This window comes from Aquarana catesbeiana, linkage group LG05, assembly GCF_042186555.1.
Source record: "Aquarana catesbeiana isolate 2022-GZ linkage group LG05, ASM4218655v1, whole genome shotgun sequence".
In the NCBI taxonomy this organism is placed as follows: domain Eukaryota; kingdom Metazoa; phylum Chordata; class Amphibia; order Anura; family Ranidae; genus Aquarana; species Aquarana catesbeiana.
The window spans coordinates 495,897,401-495,914,630 of NC_133328.1; the positions used below are offsets into that span (position 1 = coordinate 495,897,401).

General features: G+C 44.2%; 1 protein-coding gene across 1 annotated transcript in view; it reads left to right on the top strand.

Annotated features, from left to right (window-relative positions):
• Positions 1-209: 209 nt before the first annotated feature.
• Positions 210-17,230, top strand: part of ASXL3 (ASXL transcriptional regulator 3) — a 217,442-nt gene continuing 200,421 nt past the window's right edge. The window contains exon 1 of the mRNA XM_073631540.1: positions 210-463. Coding sequence (XP_073487641.1) covers positions 410-463 — 54 coding nt within the window. The 5' untranslated portion in view covers positions 210-409. The remainder of the gene's footprint in view (positions 464-17,230) is intronic.

Sequence of the window (17,230 nt, forward strand, 5' to 3'; positions counted from 1 at the left end):
GGTTCCTAGCGCTGTGTGGTGGCGGGGAAGGAGAGGAAGGAGCGGGTGTCCGGCTGGATCCGGCCAAAGCCAGGGAAGGAGGGGGGGGGGAGATGCGCGCAGGGAAACCCCGGCCCCGCTCACTGGAATTCCAGGCGCTGCTTGACCACGGAGATCTCGCGAGGTTTGCCCGCCTCTGCCTCCGCTGCCGCTTCTCTCCTCGCGAGATCACCGGGTCGCCATTCGTAGTGACGTCAGTGTGTATTGTTGTGAGGGGGAACGGGAGCATCCCAGAGCTGTCAGCTGAGTAGTGTCGCTGCCTCCTGAGCCAGAGCCGCGGCGGCCCTTCTGCTCTTCTTGTCACGCCGAGCCATTGTCTGCTGTGCCCGTGGATTCCCCACGTCACCAGAACCATCAATGAGATGCCAACATGAAAGACAAGAGGAAGAAGAAGGACCGCACCTGGGCCGAGGCTGCCCGCCTGGTATGTCCTCTCCTTCCCGTCCTCCTCTCTGTAGCCGGATGTGGGCTTTGTTATCATAGGGGGTGAGGGGTGCACTGCCAGGAGCCTGACCCCTCCATACACTTCTATCACTATACTGACCACTCTATACATTCCCATCACTATACTGACCTCCCCATACACTTCTATCACCATACTGACCACTCTATACATTCCCATCACTATACTGACCTCCCCATACACTTCTATCACCATACTGACCACTCTATACATTCCCATCACCGTACTGACCTCCCCATACACTTCTATCACCATACTGACCACTCTATACATTCCCATCACTATACTGACCTCCCCATACACTTCTATCACCATACTGACCACTCTATACATTCCCATCACTGTACTGACCTCCCCATACACTTCTATCACCATACTGACCACTCTATACATTCCCATCACCGTACTGACCTCCCCATACACTTCTATCACCATACTGACCACTCTATACATTCCCATCACTATACTGACCTCCCCATACACTTCTATCACCATACTGACCACTCTATACATTCCCATCACTGTACTGACCTCCCCATACACTTCTATCACCATACTGACCACTCTATACATTCCCATCACCGTACTGACCTCCCCATACACTTCTATCACCATACTGACCACTCTATACATTCCCATCACTATACTGACCTCCCCATTCACTTCTATCACCATACTGACCACTCTATACATTCCCATCACTATACTGACCTCCCCATACACTTCTATTACTATACTGACCACTCTATACATTCCCATCACCGTACTGACCTCCCCATACACTTCTATTACTATACTGACCACTCTATACATTCCTATCGCTATACTGACCTCCCCATTCACTTCTATCACCATACTGACCACTCTATACATTCCTATCGCTATACTGACCTCCCCATTCACTTCTATCACCATACTGACCACTCTATACATTCCTATCGCTATACTGACCTCCCCATACACTTCTATTACTATACTGACCACTCTATACATTCCCATCACCGTACTGACCTCCCCATACACTTCTATTACTATACTGACCACTCTATACATTCCTATCACCATACTGACCTCCCCATACACTTCTATCACCATCCTGACCACTCTATACATTCCCATCACTATACTGACCTCCCCATACACTTCTATTACCATACTGACCACTCTATACATTCCTGTCACTATACTGACCTCCCCATACACTTCTATCACCATACTGACCACTCTATACATTCCCATTGCTATACTGACCTCCCCATACACTTCTATCACCATACTGACCACTCTATACATTCCCATTGCTATACTGACCTCACCATACACTTCTATTACCATACTGACCACCCTATACATTCCCATCACTGTACTGACCCCCTCCATACACTTCTATCACCATACTGACCACTCTATACATTCCTATCACTGTACTGACCTCCCCATACACTTCTATCACTATGCTGACCACTCTATACATTCCTATCACTATACTGACTACTCTATACACGTCTATCACAATACTGACCCCTCCATACTCTTCTATCACCAGACTGACCTCTCTATACATTCCTGTCACCAGACTGACCTCTCTATACATTCCTGTCACCAGACTGACCTCTCTATACATTCCTGTCACCAGACTGACCTCTCTATACATTCCTGTCACCAGACTGACCTCTCTATACATTCCTGTCACCAGACTGACCTCTCTATACATTCCCATTACTACACTGACCCCCTCTATACATTTCTACATTCCTATCACCGCACTGACCCCTCCATACACTCCTCTCGTCAGCATGACTGACCCCTCTATACATTCCTCTCATCAAACTTTCTGACCTCTCTATACACTCCTATTATCAGAATGACTGACCCCTCTATACACTCGTCATCAAAATAACTGACCCCTCTTTACACTCCTTGTCATGCTGACTGACCCCTCTTTACACTTCTCTCGTCAGCATGACTGACCCCTTCATCACACTCACTTTCCCCTCTATGCACTCCCCTCATCACGCTGACTGACCCCTCTATACACTCCCCTCATCACGCTGACTGACCCCTCTATACACTCCCCTCATCACGCTGACTGACCCCTCTATACACTCCCCTCATCACGCTGACTGACCCCTCTATGCACTCCCCTCATCACGCTGACTGACCCCTCTATACACTCCCCTCATCACGCTGACTGACCCCTCTATACACTCCCCTCATCACGCTGACTGACCCCTCTATACACTCCCCTCATCACGCTGACTGACCCCTCTATACACTCCCCTCATCACGCTGACTGACCCCTCTATACACTCCCCTCATCACGCTGACTGACCCCTCTATACACTCCCCTCATCACGCTGACTGACCCCTCCTATACACTCCCCTCATCACGCTGACTGACCCCTCCTATACACTCCCCTCATCACGCTGACTGGCCCCTCTATGCACTCCCCTCATCACGCTGACTGGCCCCTCTATGCACTCCCCTCATCACGCTGGCTGACCCCTCTATGCACTCCCCTCATCACGCTGGCTGACCCCTCTATGCACTCCCCTCATCACGCTGGCTGACCCCTCTATGCACTCCCCTCATCACGCTGACTGACCCCTCTATGCACTCCCCTCATCACGCTGACTGACCCCTCTATGCACTCCCCTCATCACGCTGACTGACCCCTCTATGCACTCCCCTCATCACGCTGGCTGACCCCTCTATGCACTCCCCTCATCACGCTGGCTGACCCCTCTATGCACTCCCCTCATCACGCTGGCTGACCCCTCTATGCACTCCCCTCATCACGCTGGCTGACCCCTCTATGCACTCCCCTCATCACGCTGGCTGACCCCTCTATGCACTCCCCTCATCACGCTGGCTGACCCCTCTATGCACTCCCCTCATCACGCTGGCTGACCCCTCTATGCACTCCCCTCATCACGCTGGCTGACCCCTCTATGCACTCCCCTCATCACGCTGGCTGACCCCTCTATGCACTCCCCTCATCACGCTGGCTGACCCCTCTATGCACTCCCCTCATCACGCTGGCTGACCCCTCTATGCACTCCCCTCATCACGCTGGCTGACCCCTCTATGCACTCCCCTCATCACGCTGGCTGACCCCTCTATGCACTCCCCTCATCACGCTGGCTGACCCCTCTATGCACTCCCCTCATCACGCTGGCTGACCCCTCTATGCACTCCCCTCATCACGCTGGCTGACCCCTCTATGCACTCCCCTCATCACGCTGGCTGACCCCTCTATGCACTCCCCTCATCACGCTGGCTGACCCCTCTATGCACTCCCCTCATCACGCTGGCTGACCCCTCTATGCACTCCCCTCATCACGCTGGCTGACCCCTCTATGCACTCCCCTCATCACGCTGGCTGACCCCTCTATGCACTCCCCTCATCACGCTGGCTGACCCCTCTATGCACTCCCCTCATCACGCTGGCTGACACCTCTATGCACTCCCCTCATCACGCTGACTGCCATTTATGACCACACATAGGCTACAATGACACATGGTGCATACCACACACCACCGCTGTACAAACTGCGCTTCATGTATGTATATCCTCTACAGCAGGGGTCTCAAACTGGCCGCCCTCCAGCTGCTGCGAAACTACAAGTCCCATGAGGCATTGCAAGGCTGACAGTTACAAGCGTGACTCCCACAGACAGAGGCATGATGGGACTTGTAGTTTTGCAACAGCTGGAGGGCCACCAGTTTGAGACTCCTGCTCCCCCTTCATGTACAGGGTTATTCGAATAGATTGAGCAAATTTCACCTTTTAATTTCAGACAAACTTTAAGGGATAGAAGCAGATTCTGCACATTACTGGATAGAGGAAGGTTCAAAGCCCGCCCAGAAGTTCCATTCAATCACACACAACCGTATGTCATGTTCTTAAAAACCGTCTGCATATGGAGCTGTACAAGTTGTAGTTACAGCAGGCATTGCATCCAGGCAGACCATAACAGAAGATTTGAATTTTGCACTGCCATTCTGCTGGATGTGGAAGAGGATAATTTTTCTGAACAACTAATGAGAGTCAATATTTTATCTCTCTGGTAAGGTTAATTGCTACAATGTTAGAATTTGGGGTAGTGAAAATCCTTGCATAGTCATAGAACAGGAAAGAAACTCGCAGAAGCTGAATGTGCTTTGAGCCATTTCTGTAAGCAAAAGTTTATGGACCATTCTTTTTTGCCGAGCAAACTGATAGGAATTTCATATCTGGACATGCTACAAAACGAGTTGTTTCCCCAACTTCAAGAAGATTTGAATGACTTCATTTGGTGCCTTGCCTCACTTCCACTTGGAGGTTTGGCGTTATGTGAACCGCATCATTCCAGGATGATGGATTGGAAGAGGTGGACATCAAGATCTTATTCGTTGTCTGTGGCCTTTCAGGTCACCAGACCCTATCCCCTGAGATGTTTATCTGTGGGGGTACATAAAAGAAAGGGTGTCTGTCCCATCTATGCCGGCTACTTTTCAGGATCTTAGACATCAAATTGGTGAAGCTGTGAATTCAATAGCTAGTGACCAGTTGATTCATGTGTGACAAGAAATGGTCTACCATTTTAATGCATTTCACGTAACACATGGAGCTCATGTTGAGTGCATACAACCTCAAGGACCATAAAACTCAGAACCTTCCTCTATCCAGTGGTGTACGGAATGTGCGTCTATCACTCATAGCTTGTCTGAAATAAAAAGTTGAAATCTGCGCCATCTTTTTGAATAATATCTTCTACAATCTGCATTCCCTTCATATGTATATCATCTATAGCCTGCTCTCCATGCATCTATACCAGTGATGGTGAACCTTGGCACCCCAGATGTTTTGGAACTACATTTCCCATGATGCTCAACTACAATGCAGAGTGCATGAGCATCATGGGAAATGTAATTCCAAAACACCTGGAGTGCCAAGGTTCACCATCACTGATCTATACCATCTACAGCATGTACTACATTCATAAATATCTTCTACAACCTGTACTCCATTCATATACATGGGCATCTCATAAAATTAGAAAATCATCAAAAAGTTAACATATTTCAGTAATTCAAAAAGTGAAATGCATATATTTTTATATACAGTAGATGCGTTACACACAGAGTGATATATTTCAAGCATTTCTTCCTTTTTAATTGTGACGATTATGGCTTGCAACTAGTGAAAACACAAAATTCAGTATATCAGAAAATTTGAATATTACATAAGACCAAAAAAAAAAAAAAAGATTTTAAATACAGAAATGTTGGCTTACTGAAAAGTATGGCCATGTACAGTATGCACTCAATACTTGGTCAGGGCTCCTTTTGCATGGAAGTGATCAGCCTTTGACACCGCTGAGGTGTTATGGAAGCCCAGGTTGCTTTGATAGCGGCTTCCAGCTCGTCTGCATTGTTGGGTCTGGTGTCTTTCATCTTCCTCTTGACAATACCCCACAGATTTTCTTTGGGGTTCAGGTTAGATGAGTTTGCTGGCCAATCAAGCACCGTGATACCATGATCATTAAAGCAGGTATTGGTACTTTTGGCAGTGTGGGCAGGTGCCAAGTCCTGCTGGAAAATCAGCATCTCCATAGAGCTGGTCAGCAGAGGAAAGCATGAAATTCTCTAGAATTTCCTGGTAGAGGGCCGCCCTGACTTTGGGCTTGATAAAACACACCAGCAAATGACATGGCTCCCCAGATCATAACTGACTGTGGAAACTTCACACTAGACCTCATGCAACTTGGATTCTGTACCTCTCCACTCTTCCTCCAGACTCTGGGACCAAGATTTCAAAATGAAATGCAAAATTTTTCGCAGTCCGTGATGACTTGAAGTCCTTAAAGGAGATGTATGGGATTTTTTTTTTTTTTGTTAAATCATACTCACCTAGGTAGATGCAGCACCGGTCCAGAAATGCATCTGTTCTTCGCTGGCTCTAACACTGAGAACTGAGCAAACACCACGATCGCTCGATTCTTGCAGCTCATTGAACAGAGAACTGGTGACTCAGTTACTGCTCTCTGAGCACCCCCCTGCTCACTGGAGCGCTGCGCTGTAGAGGGGGCAGGAGCAGCCGGTTTAGGCTCACTGAGTGGCTGAGCCAGGTGCTGGTCCAGGCATGTGGGCGGATCCCAACCATATGGTATGGTATGGTATATGCTTCCCTAGCCTGGACCAGCTCTGTGACATCAGACGAGGGTCCACTGAAAACGGATCACAGGAGTGCAGAACAATCGGCACTCCTGTAATCCACAGGGGAAGTACAGCCAAAAAAGCTTTGGCTGTACTTCTTTAACCACTTGGCGACCAGCTCCTGTACATATATGGCGGCAGTATGGCTTTCCTGCGCAAATTGCCGTATATGTATGGCGGACAGGGGAGTAGAGACGGATCTGCTGTTCGCAGTAATTGTGAACAGCGATATGTCTCCTCCCCCAGTCAGTCCCATCCCCCCACAATTAGAAACACTTTCTAGGGAACACATTTAACCCCTTGATCGCCCCCTAGTGTTAACCCCTTCCCTGCCAGTGACATTTACACAGTAATCAGTGCATTTTTATAGCATTGATCGCTGTATAAATGTCAGTGGTCCCAAAAATGTGTCAAAAGTGTCCGATCTGTCCGCCGCAATGTTGCAGTCCCCCTAAAAATCGCAGATCGCCACCATTACTAGTAAAAAATGAAATAATACAAATGCCATAAATCTATCCCCAATTTTGTAGATGCTATAACTTTTGCGCAAACCAATCAATATATGCTTATTGGTATCATTTTTTTTTTTTTTTTTTACAAAAAATATGTAGAAGAATATATATTGGCCTAAACTGATGAAGCAATTTGTTTGTTTTTTTTTTTTTGGGAAATTTATTATAGCAAACAGTAAAATATATAATATAATTTATATTATAATTTTATTTTTTTTTTTAAATTGACGCTCTTTTTTTTTTTTTGTTTATAGCACAAAAAATAAAAAACGCAGAGATGAGCAAATACCACCAAAAGAAAGCTCTATTTGTGGGGAAAAAAAGGATGTCACTTTTGTTTGGGTACAACGTTGCACGACTGTGCAATTGTCAGTTACAGCGATGCAGTGCCATATCACAAAAAATGGCCTGGTCATTAAGGGGGCAAATCCTTCTGGGGCTGAAGTGGTTAAAGTGATAATAAAGACAATAAAAAAAATAACAAACATGTTACACTTACCTGCTCTGTGCTCCTGGCCCCTCCCTTCTGCCGAGTGCCCCCATAGCAAATATACAAAGGCCTGTGTTATTAATTACACTCACTGTGGCAACGATAAAACAAAAACTAGACAAGGGTGCGCAACCCTGCGCACCAAAATGCCCCTTGTCTAAAACTAGTTATAAACATTTATAATAAACGTTTTAGACAAGTAGCTTTTTGGTGCGCAGGGTAGCACACCCTCGTCTTGAGTGCCCCAATAGCAAGCAGCTTGCAAAGGGGGCACCTGAGTAGGCGCCCTCCTGAGCTGCTGCCCTGCGTGTCCATTCACACACAGAGCCGTGGCTCGGCCCCACCCCCCTATCTCTCCTCATTGGCTCACTGGCTGTAATTTCTCAGCTAATGATGAGGGAGAGACCCAGCTCCCATGCACAGCCCTGGAGAAGGATATGGATCAGGTAAGTATTGTGGGGCTGCTGCAAAGAGAAGAATTTTTACCTTCATGCATAGAATGCATGAAGATAAAATACCTCAAGCCTTTAGAATCACTTTAAGGTAGAGTGAAGCCCTAATTTAAGGCAAATTCATACTAGAATGGACAGCTGCCAGAGCACTTTACCTCTTTGGCAGCTATCCATTCCCAACTGTGGTAGGAGGTGCTGTACGGTGCCATGTGGTTCTGTACAGTGTGCTGCGATAAAATGCATTTCATTGCAGCATGCTGTATCGCATCTCTAGACCATGTTACATTGTGAATGGGACACACAGAAAGCAAATATTTTCTGTGTTTTTGCAGTGACGTATTTTCCTATGCAATATGTGAATTCACCTTAAAATAGCAGCTCCCCCATCCCTTCAAGTGACATTGAGGAGGATTGCAATATGCACAGAGAAGTCACCCCATATGCATTGTCTCTACTGACACCAGCTGTCTACAAATGCATCGGTGACAGCCAGGTTAAAGTGATACTAAAGTCTAATTTTTTTTTCCTATGAAAATAACAAACATGTTATACTTACCTGCTCTGTTGCAGTGGATTTGTACAGAGCAGCCTGGATCCTCCTCTTCTCGGGTCCCTCTTCTGTAATCCTGGCCTCTCCCTCCTGTTGAGTGCCCCCACAAAAAGCAGCTTGCTATGGGGGCACCCGAGCCGCAGCTCCCTGCGTCCATTCAGACACGGAGCCACGACCCGGCCCCCTTTCTCTCATTGGCTGACCAACTTTGACAGCAGCGGGAGCCAATGGCTATTTGGGGAGGCTGCTGCACACAGAAGGTTTTGAATGTTTATGCATAGGCTGTATTAAGATAAAAATACCTTCTGCATTTTCAATCACTTTAATGATTGTACTATTATCCTGGTTTACTACAGGAGAATGAAGGTTGTAGCTGTGCCCCTGGACATTCAGTAGGGTACAGGCTCCTGTCTAGCTTGCCCTATAGATGATCTGATTGTTGGGTGTGATAGGTGTACGTTCAGTTAGTTTTTCTACCAATGCCTTATGATACCAACTTACATCATCTATGACCAGTGTTTGGTCATATTATTTTTTCCATATGTACAGTCCCATGCATTATCTCCCACCAGTGTACAGCCAGCACTCCATTTATAGATTCCGTTTTCTATAAAGACATAATGATACCCACATGCATCATTTGTGACCAGTAACAAACAAATGGCCCCTGCCCCCACCTATAACTGGCCTTCACAGCAAGGAGCACATGGAAGGGCAAACACATGAAAGACAAAAACAGTACATTCCATAGCTCAACTCACCAACCAGTCTGTCAACTGACCAAATAAACCTGTCCAACAATCTGTGTTAAAAACAGGGGTTTAGTTAGCGCACATTTGCAACCGCATGCATAAGCTGCAAGGCCTCTTCACGGCACCCTGTGTAAGCTTGTAGTCCTAACGCTACTGAATTTATAAGCGTGTCCACAATGGAAGCACATGCATTAAATGGATAGATGAGAGCAGGTGGGCCTGGAGGCAGCCCAATCCCCCTTAAAGGAACAGGAGCACACTGGACACCCAGCACATAGCACTGTGGCAGCAAAGGTGTACAATAAAACAGTATCCCAAAAAGATGTGCATCAAAGTGTAATAAAATATGTGAGAAATACTGTAAATGAATACGTATATGGTAGACAAAAAGTGTGTCATGTGCAAAAACCATATGTGCAAAACATCACATAATATATAAAAAATCAAATGCAAGTAAATACAGGTGTAGCTGGAACATCAATGGTCATATAAGAAAAAAATACACCTGAAAATGATAATATGGATAAAAGGGTGTAGTATTGGTGCTAGTTTAAAATATCCCAAAATATATATATGACCATTGATGTTCCAGCTACACCTGTATTTACTTGCATTTGATTTTTTATATATTATGTGATGTTTTGCACATGTGGTTTTTGCACATGACACACTTTTTGTCTACCATATACGTATTCATTTACAGTATTTCTCACATATTTTGTTATTACACTTTGATGCACATCTTTTTGGGATACTGTTTTATTTTATTTCACTTTTGAACAGCGCCATATCCCCCACGTGAGTTCTTTAGTCTTTTGGATTTCACCTTGGTGTTCTCCTTTTCTGGGGGGGGCTGCAGTTCTTATAGGTTACTGTCCTAAGCGTGGGTTCACAAAGGTGTACAATGTGTCCCCGGACCATATTTACACCAGTAACAAACAAATGGCCCCTGCCCCCACCTATAACTGGCCTTCACAGCAAGGAGCACATGGAAGGGCAATCACACGAAAGACAAAAACAGAACATTCCATAGCTCAACTCACCAACCAGTCTGTCAACTGACCAAATAAACCTGTCCAATAGTCTGCGTTAAAAACGGGGTGCCGTGAAGAGGCCTTGCAGCTTATGCATGCGGTTGCAAATGCATGCTAACTAAACCCCTGTTTTCAATGCAGACTGTTGGACAGGTTAATTTGGTCAGTTGGCAGACTGGTTGGTGAGTTGAGCTATGGAACGGTCTGTTTTTGTCTTTCATCATTTGTGACCAGTGTACAGCCAGTACTTTGTTTAAACATTCATTTTTCTGCGTGTATATAATTACATTTTCATGCATCATGTATGGCCAGGTAGTACATTATTCATACATTTATTGTTTACCCACATTACACTGATATAGAAACCAATCAGCTTCCGGGTTTTATGTCAAAACTTAATTGAGCAAGGTGAAATTTAAAGCTGATTGGTTTCTATGCAGAGCAGCACCAGATTTTGCACTCTCCATTTTTAGTAAATCTACCCCATTGCATCATGTATATGGTTAGCTAGTACACCATACAGTTATTGTGCACATACATTGAACTCACTTTTATTGTGTAGGCCATTACTTATTCATATATTTCATTTTATTTACACAGTTATTACAAATATCTTATATGACCAGTACACAGCACACAAATGACTTATTTTATACACATATTGTGTTATCGGTCATCAATTATTTTGAACTCCTATTGTCTCATGTACCATGTGTACTCTCATTAACACACATACATGTATAGGGGCAGAATTTGCATCCTCCTAGTTGAATGCATGACTCTGCATTCATTTTCTGTATTATCTGCCCACTTGCATAATTTAAGTTGCTACATAAATATTTAATCTGCCATGACAATATAAACAAAGCCTAGTTCCCATTAACTAAATTCTGGGATAGCCTTATTTTGTTTTCACTGCCTTGCATTTGTTGTGTATATAAATAGAACATTTATCGGCTATTACTATACTTTTATATCATAATTGTGCAGTTGTTTATGTTGAATTGTATTCCACTATTCCCATACATATCATTTTGTATGAAAATATACAACACGTGCAATATAATCATGATGTACTCTTTTTTGGATATTCTGTATTTCAAATTGGAAGTTATTTTTTCAGTTTGTGGGAATACTGTAAAGTCTTAATTCAGAGGGCATACAGCTTTCTTTCCCAGTATAGCACTCCCAATACTTCATGGGTCAGCTCAGAACCCTTAAAGCAGAACTCCGTGATTTTCAAAAAATCCCCCATTAGTACACAAATACTAATACACAAATAATAAGTGTTCTGATATTATACCTGACACAGCGGGACATCCCCGCTGTGTCCTACAACTGTTTTCTAATAATAATCCCCACTGTGCACGGAGATAGCAGGCGGGGGGCGGTGTGGCGAGGACAGTGGATGGAAGGATTGGTGGCAGGGAGGAGGAGGAGGGGGAGGAGGAGGAGGGGGAGGGAGGAGAGAGGACATCTCCTCCATGGGTGGCACAAACCGGTGCTGTGATACCCCTTCTGCCCACAACATGTCTGCTTCCTCCCTGCTAGAACTAAAACGGGGCATGTCAGACCGCTGGCTGAGCTTAGGAGAGGGATAGAAGCCAGCGGTTTTACAAACAGGATATCAGCAGGCAGCAATGTTTTTTCAGCAAGTTCTGCAGCCTATTACAGAGGAACTACAGTGCTCAGAAGAACATGGATGGCAAAGTTGGTGAAGGTAGGAGAGCAGCAACAAGGATATGGGAAAAAAAAATTTGTCCGGAATTCTGCTTTAAAAACCAGGGTCAGTCCGGCATCCTTAAAGCCCTCAGTTTTCTGGTGGCTTGCTCTTTTCCTCCCTATCTGTTCTCCCGATCCTAATTTTTAGTTGGTGAAATCCATCTTCAGGCTCCATGAGTGGACTTGGATGTGACTTGTCTCTCTGCAAAGTCGGACCCACTGTTGCATGTAAAACTTTCAGGTGTGGCCCTCAAAGTTGGACCAAAGTAGTGTTTGAACTACTCCTGAAGTTGTTGCGACTTTAATTCGCACATATATGAATGGTTATCATTGCAAAATATGGGGTATGAGTTGTCATGCGACTTTGATGTCCAAAGACAACTCACACAAGTGTGAATGGGGTGTCACAGTGATAGGATAACCATATAGGGCTGAAGAGGGTAAATCAGAGCTGGTGGACCAGGAATCTGGTTGCTCTTGGCATGCTTGTGCTATGAAGGACAAGGAGGACTATGCAGGGATGTTTTTGCTCTATAGAGTAAGACTTGGGTTACCATGACAACAGATTTTTAATAATAACATTTTGTTCATGCCTTCTCAATCCGAGCATTACCCCAAAGCATCACAGACTAAGAGCCCATTCACACAGGGACGACTTGTCAGGCGACCTAGTCGCCTGACAAGTCGCCTCCCGTTCTGTGCTATGGAACCGTTCTAAGGGGAGCGACGCAAGTCGCTCCGACTTAGAAAAAGGTTCCTGTACGACTTCAGGGGCGACTTGCATAGACTTCTATACAGAAGTCGTTTTGCAAGTCGCCCGGGCAGTCGTTTGCAGGTCGCCTCGCTGAGGCGACCTGCAAGTCGTGTTGCCCCTGTGTGAATGGGGTCTTAGTGTTTAAGGTGGAACTCCAGGCTAGCAGCTTACACATACTGTATGTTTACAGTTTTTAGGGTTAATGCACACAGGCAAATGATTTTATTTTTAAATATATGTTTTTATTAATTTTCAAAAAAACAGACAACAAACAAAAATGAATATTTGCAGCAATTAAAGAAACTATATACATAGAAAACAAAACACAAAAAAAAACAAAAAAAAAAAAAAACACAAAACAAACCCTACATACATACATACATACATACATACATACATTGGTCATACCTGGTTCCTATGCCAGTTTAATTTTAGAGAAAGGTGTCATCCCGTGTTACATATGTACACCTAGAGCCCAATAACTAATGGAGAGATTGCAAAGAGTCATATTCCTCTAGGAGGCTATTGAGGCTGTAGAGGGGTCCGTGAGCCATTTGGACCAAACCTTTTCATATTTGAGGAGACAACCCCTATTTATATATGTTTATTTGTATAATGGTAAGCTATTATTAATGAGTTGTTTCCACAAAGTCAGCGATGGGGGGGGTGGTTTTCTTCCAGCTGAGAGCTATGGCTTTACGAGCATAGAACAAAAGCAGCCCCACCAAAGTGCGCCCTGCTGTTGTAGGAATAAATTGCTCTATCAGACCTAAAATACATATTGGCATTGATCGTTGCAGTGGGATATATGTTATTTTGAATATAAAAGCTAGTATTTCTTCCCAATACCTTACGATAGCTGGACAAGTCCAGAATATATGGGTAAAGTCTCCAGGAATCTCCCCGCATCGCCAACAGCCAGGAGCAGAGTCTGAATTAATTTTTTTTAATATATGGGGGGTGTAATATGCCCTGTGGACTATCTTAAACTGAATAAGTCTGTCTCTCAAGGAGACGAGAGAGTTGAAGGGAGAGTCCCATATATTATCCAAATCATCCTCATTAAGTTCAGGGATATCCTTAGACCATTTTGATCTTAATTTCTCTAAATCAGGTAGAGAGGCAGTTGTTAAGTGAAGATACAATTTAGATGCGGCATTCTTTGTGCAATCCAACCTAAGAAGCTTCTCTAAGGCAGATTGGGCTAGTTGTAGAGGAGAGCCAGAGAATTGACAGCTGAAGGCATGGGAGAGTTGAAGGAAATGAAAAGAATACGACTGAGGGATATTGAAATCAGAGATTAATTGGGAAAAAGAAATCAAAGATTTATCCAAAATGATCTGTGTCACTGTTTTTATCTTAAAATTAGTCCAAGCATAGGGGTCGTGTAGTGAATAGAAATGCTCCAGAGTGGGATTTAACCAGAGGGGAGCATTAGGTGATATTGCCTGTAGGGGATACCGTTCAATTTTGAGGCCCTCTCCCCATACACGTAGCGTGGTAAGCATAGATGGTGTCAATGAATATGGAGCACGAGGGCCCCGAAACATCAAGAATTTCAGCGCCTCTAGGGATCCCAGCGCTGCTGCTTCTATCTGAGTAGCAGAATTTGAGGTATCTGGGTTAAGCCACCAGGCCGTAGTTACTAGCTGAGAAGCTAAGTAATATTTATGGAAATCTGGACATGCCAGGCCACCTTGGGAGGTCGGGCGTACCAATGTTGCCCAGCTATACCTAGGGGGCTTTGATCTCCATATGAATGCTGACAAATGAATGAAGGCAAATGATTTTAAGAAGTATCTTTGTGACAGCAAGATCCTATGTAAAATCTTGTTACCTACACTGTACGCATGTAATGTTTGTGGTAACTCTACATGTGTACAGTGAAAATGTGCCTTGTTTGCTGAGACACAGGTGGCTTGTGCTGCCTAGTGTCTTTGGTTGCTAGTATACAGATGGCTCCTGCTGCCTAGTGTACTGAGTTGCTAGGATGCAGGCAGTCAGTTACCAGAAGTGGGTCTATGCAGCTATGTGATAGAGTTTATTTTCAAATGGCCTTGACGCATTGAACCCATAGGATCTTTAGCCATGATGTACAAATGTGTACATCATATTTGACCTACCTAAGGGCTCATTTGTACTTGCGGACTCACATTTCAGAGGGCGCTTGACTGGCAGCTGGAAAGTGATATGCAACACCACAACCACATGCATTACACAAAATTGTAGGGCAGGTTACAATGTAACCCCATCCTTTTAATACCCCATACTACTTTAACAAAAACATTGAATGGCTTATTAGGGCCTATGGTAACCGCATATCCCCTAATCATGATTTAAAGAGTCTTAAACTGTAAGCTTTAGATGTTGTCCCATCCCAACAAACAAAAAGAAAAAAAAATGTTGTTAGGGTAACATTAAGATGAGACCAATTCATATTTCAGTGAACAAAAATCATCATTCATGATGCTAACATTTTCACAGGTTTGCAGTTACTACAATTTGGAAGGACATTGAGTTGGATTACACAGGTGTTTAATGCTCACACAATAAAAGCAAATGTCATTGAGAGCATCCAACATATTTGTTGGGAAACAGGTGTATAGGCGCTGCAACCTTCCTACTATATTTGTTGGGACATGAGAATTCATTGTTTTTTGTGATTATTTTATTAATCAATGTATTTTTTTTTTTATTTTGCAATGATCATTTTATAGAACACTATGTAGCAGGAACTCAAGCCTAGGAGGTAATTGATTAAACTCCTGGACATAGTGCTGGATTTCTGCTGTAATTGACAGCCAGCAGTTCTGGCTCTAAAGCCCATTGGGAGGGCCGGAACTAATTGTTCAGCTGTCTGGAGCACAACAGGCTACGTTAGGCACCAATGATAGAGGCACATCTAGTGTCAGTTGTATCTTGGGAAAAAGTAGCAGTTGGCCAAATTCTAGTCCAACTGTTCTTGATAACAATCAGCTGTGAGTATACATTGATACGGATAGTCATAACAGTTATCACAATTAGACACCTGACCTACTGATCATCTAATGGCTCGTAAACATGATCCGAAAATCGGATGACAAATACCGCTTTTGTCGCGCTAGTACGATAATCGGATTGTTAGTACACCGCTTTTGAGAGCCAATCACGACAGGATTATTATTCGATCGGACAAGCATGAAAATTTTCCCCGTACGATACCAGATCGTACGATTTTCGTTTAGTCAGTACAGGTGTCATCTGAAAATACAATACAAATACACTACGACACATGACATCACTTCCGATTTTTAAAAATTTTTTTTTCCTGTTGTACAAGAATTTTTGTGACTTTAGTAACCTATTCAATTTCTACTTGCGACTAATAAGCAAATAAAGTCGGACAATCTGTCGTCTTATTTTCGGATCGTGTGTACGGAGCATTATTCTATGAGTACATTCAGACAAGAAATGGAAGAACATTTTATGATGTTTATAAACCTTTTAAACATTGAGTTTACTCTTTTATATAGCGCCCAGTAAGATTCTAGGTGCTTGTGCCTACACAGTTTTGTAGTGGCAAATAAAACACCACTTTATTATTATTTTACAGCTACTTTTTTGGACAGGTAACCTGTGGAATAAGTCCATTAATGTAAAACTCCAATTTTGATAGGCCCCTTTCACACGGGCGCTCCAATCAGGTCTGCCTGTCAGTTTTTCAGGTGGACCTGATTGGACCCTCCATTTACCTCTATGGAGCAGCAGATGTCAGCAGTGACATGTCTGCTGACGTTATCTGATCCTGTCCGTGAAATCCAGATGGATGGAAACCCTATTTTCTATCCGTTTGGAGGATGGGATCGGATGAAAACGGACAGGTGGTCTGTTTTCATCCTTTCTCCCATAGAGGAGAATGGGGCTCTGACTGGTCCGTCTCCTCACATGGACCTGTCATCTGCCTGCTCAGTGGGGATCAGTGGCTTGATCCGCCTCTGAGCAAGCGGAGTCCATGTAACAGACAAGCCCATGTGAAAGGACCCTTAGAAAATATACCCTGCAGGTCACCTGAATAATCAGCAATCCTATATGTGCTGTTTTGTTTTTTAGATGCCAAGATAAACTAAAATGGACCTTTTCCATTAGAAGTTACTATTAACTCTTTGATAAGCTGAGTACACACAAATGGTCGGTTCAGCAAGAAACCGGCTGACTTTCAGCCTGTGTGTATATAGCTGTCTGTTCTACAGAAAGGGTCTTACGACCAGCCTCTGTTAAACT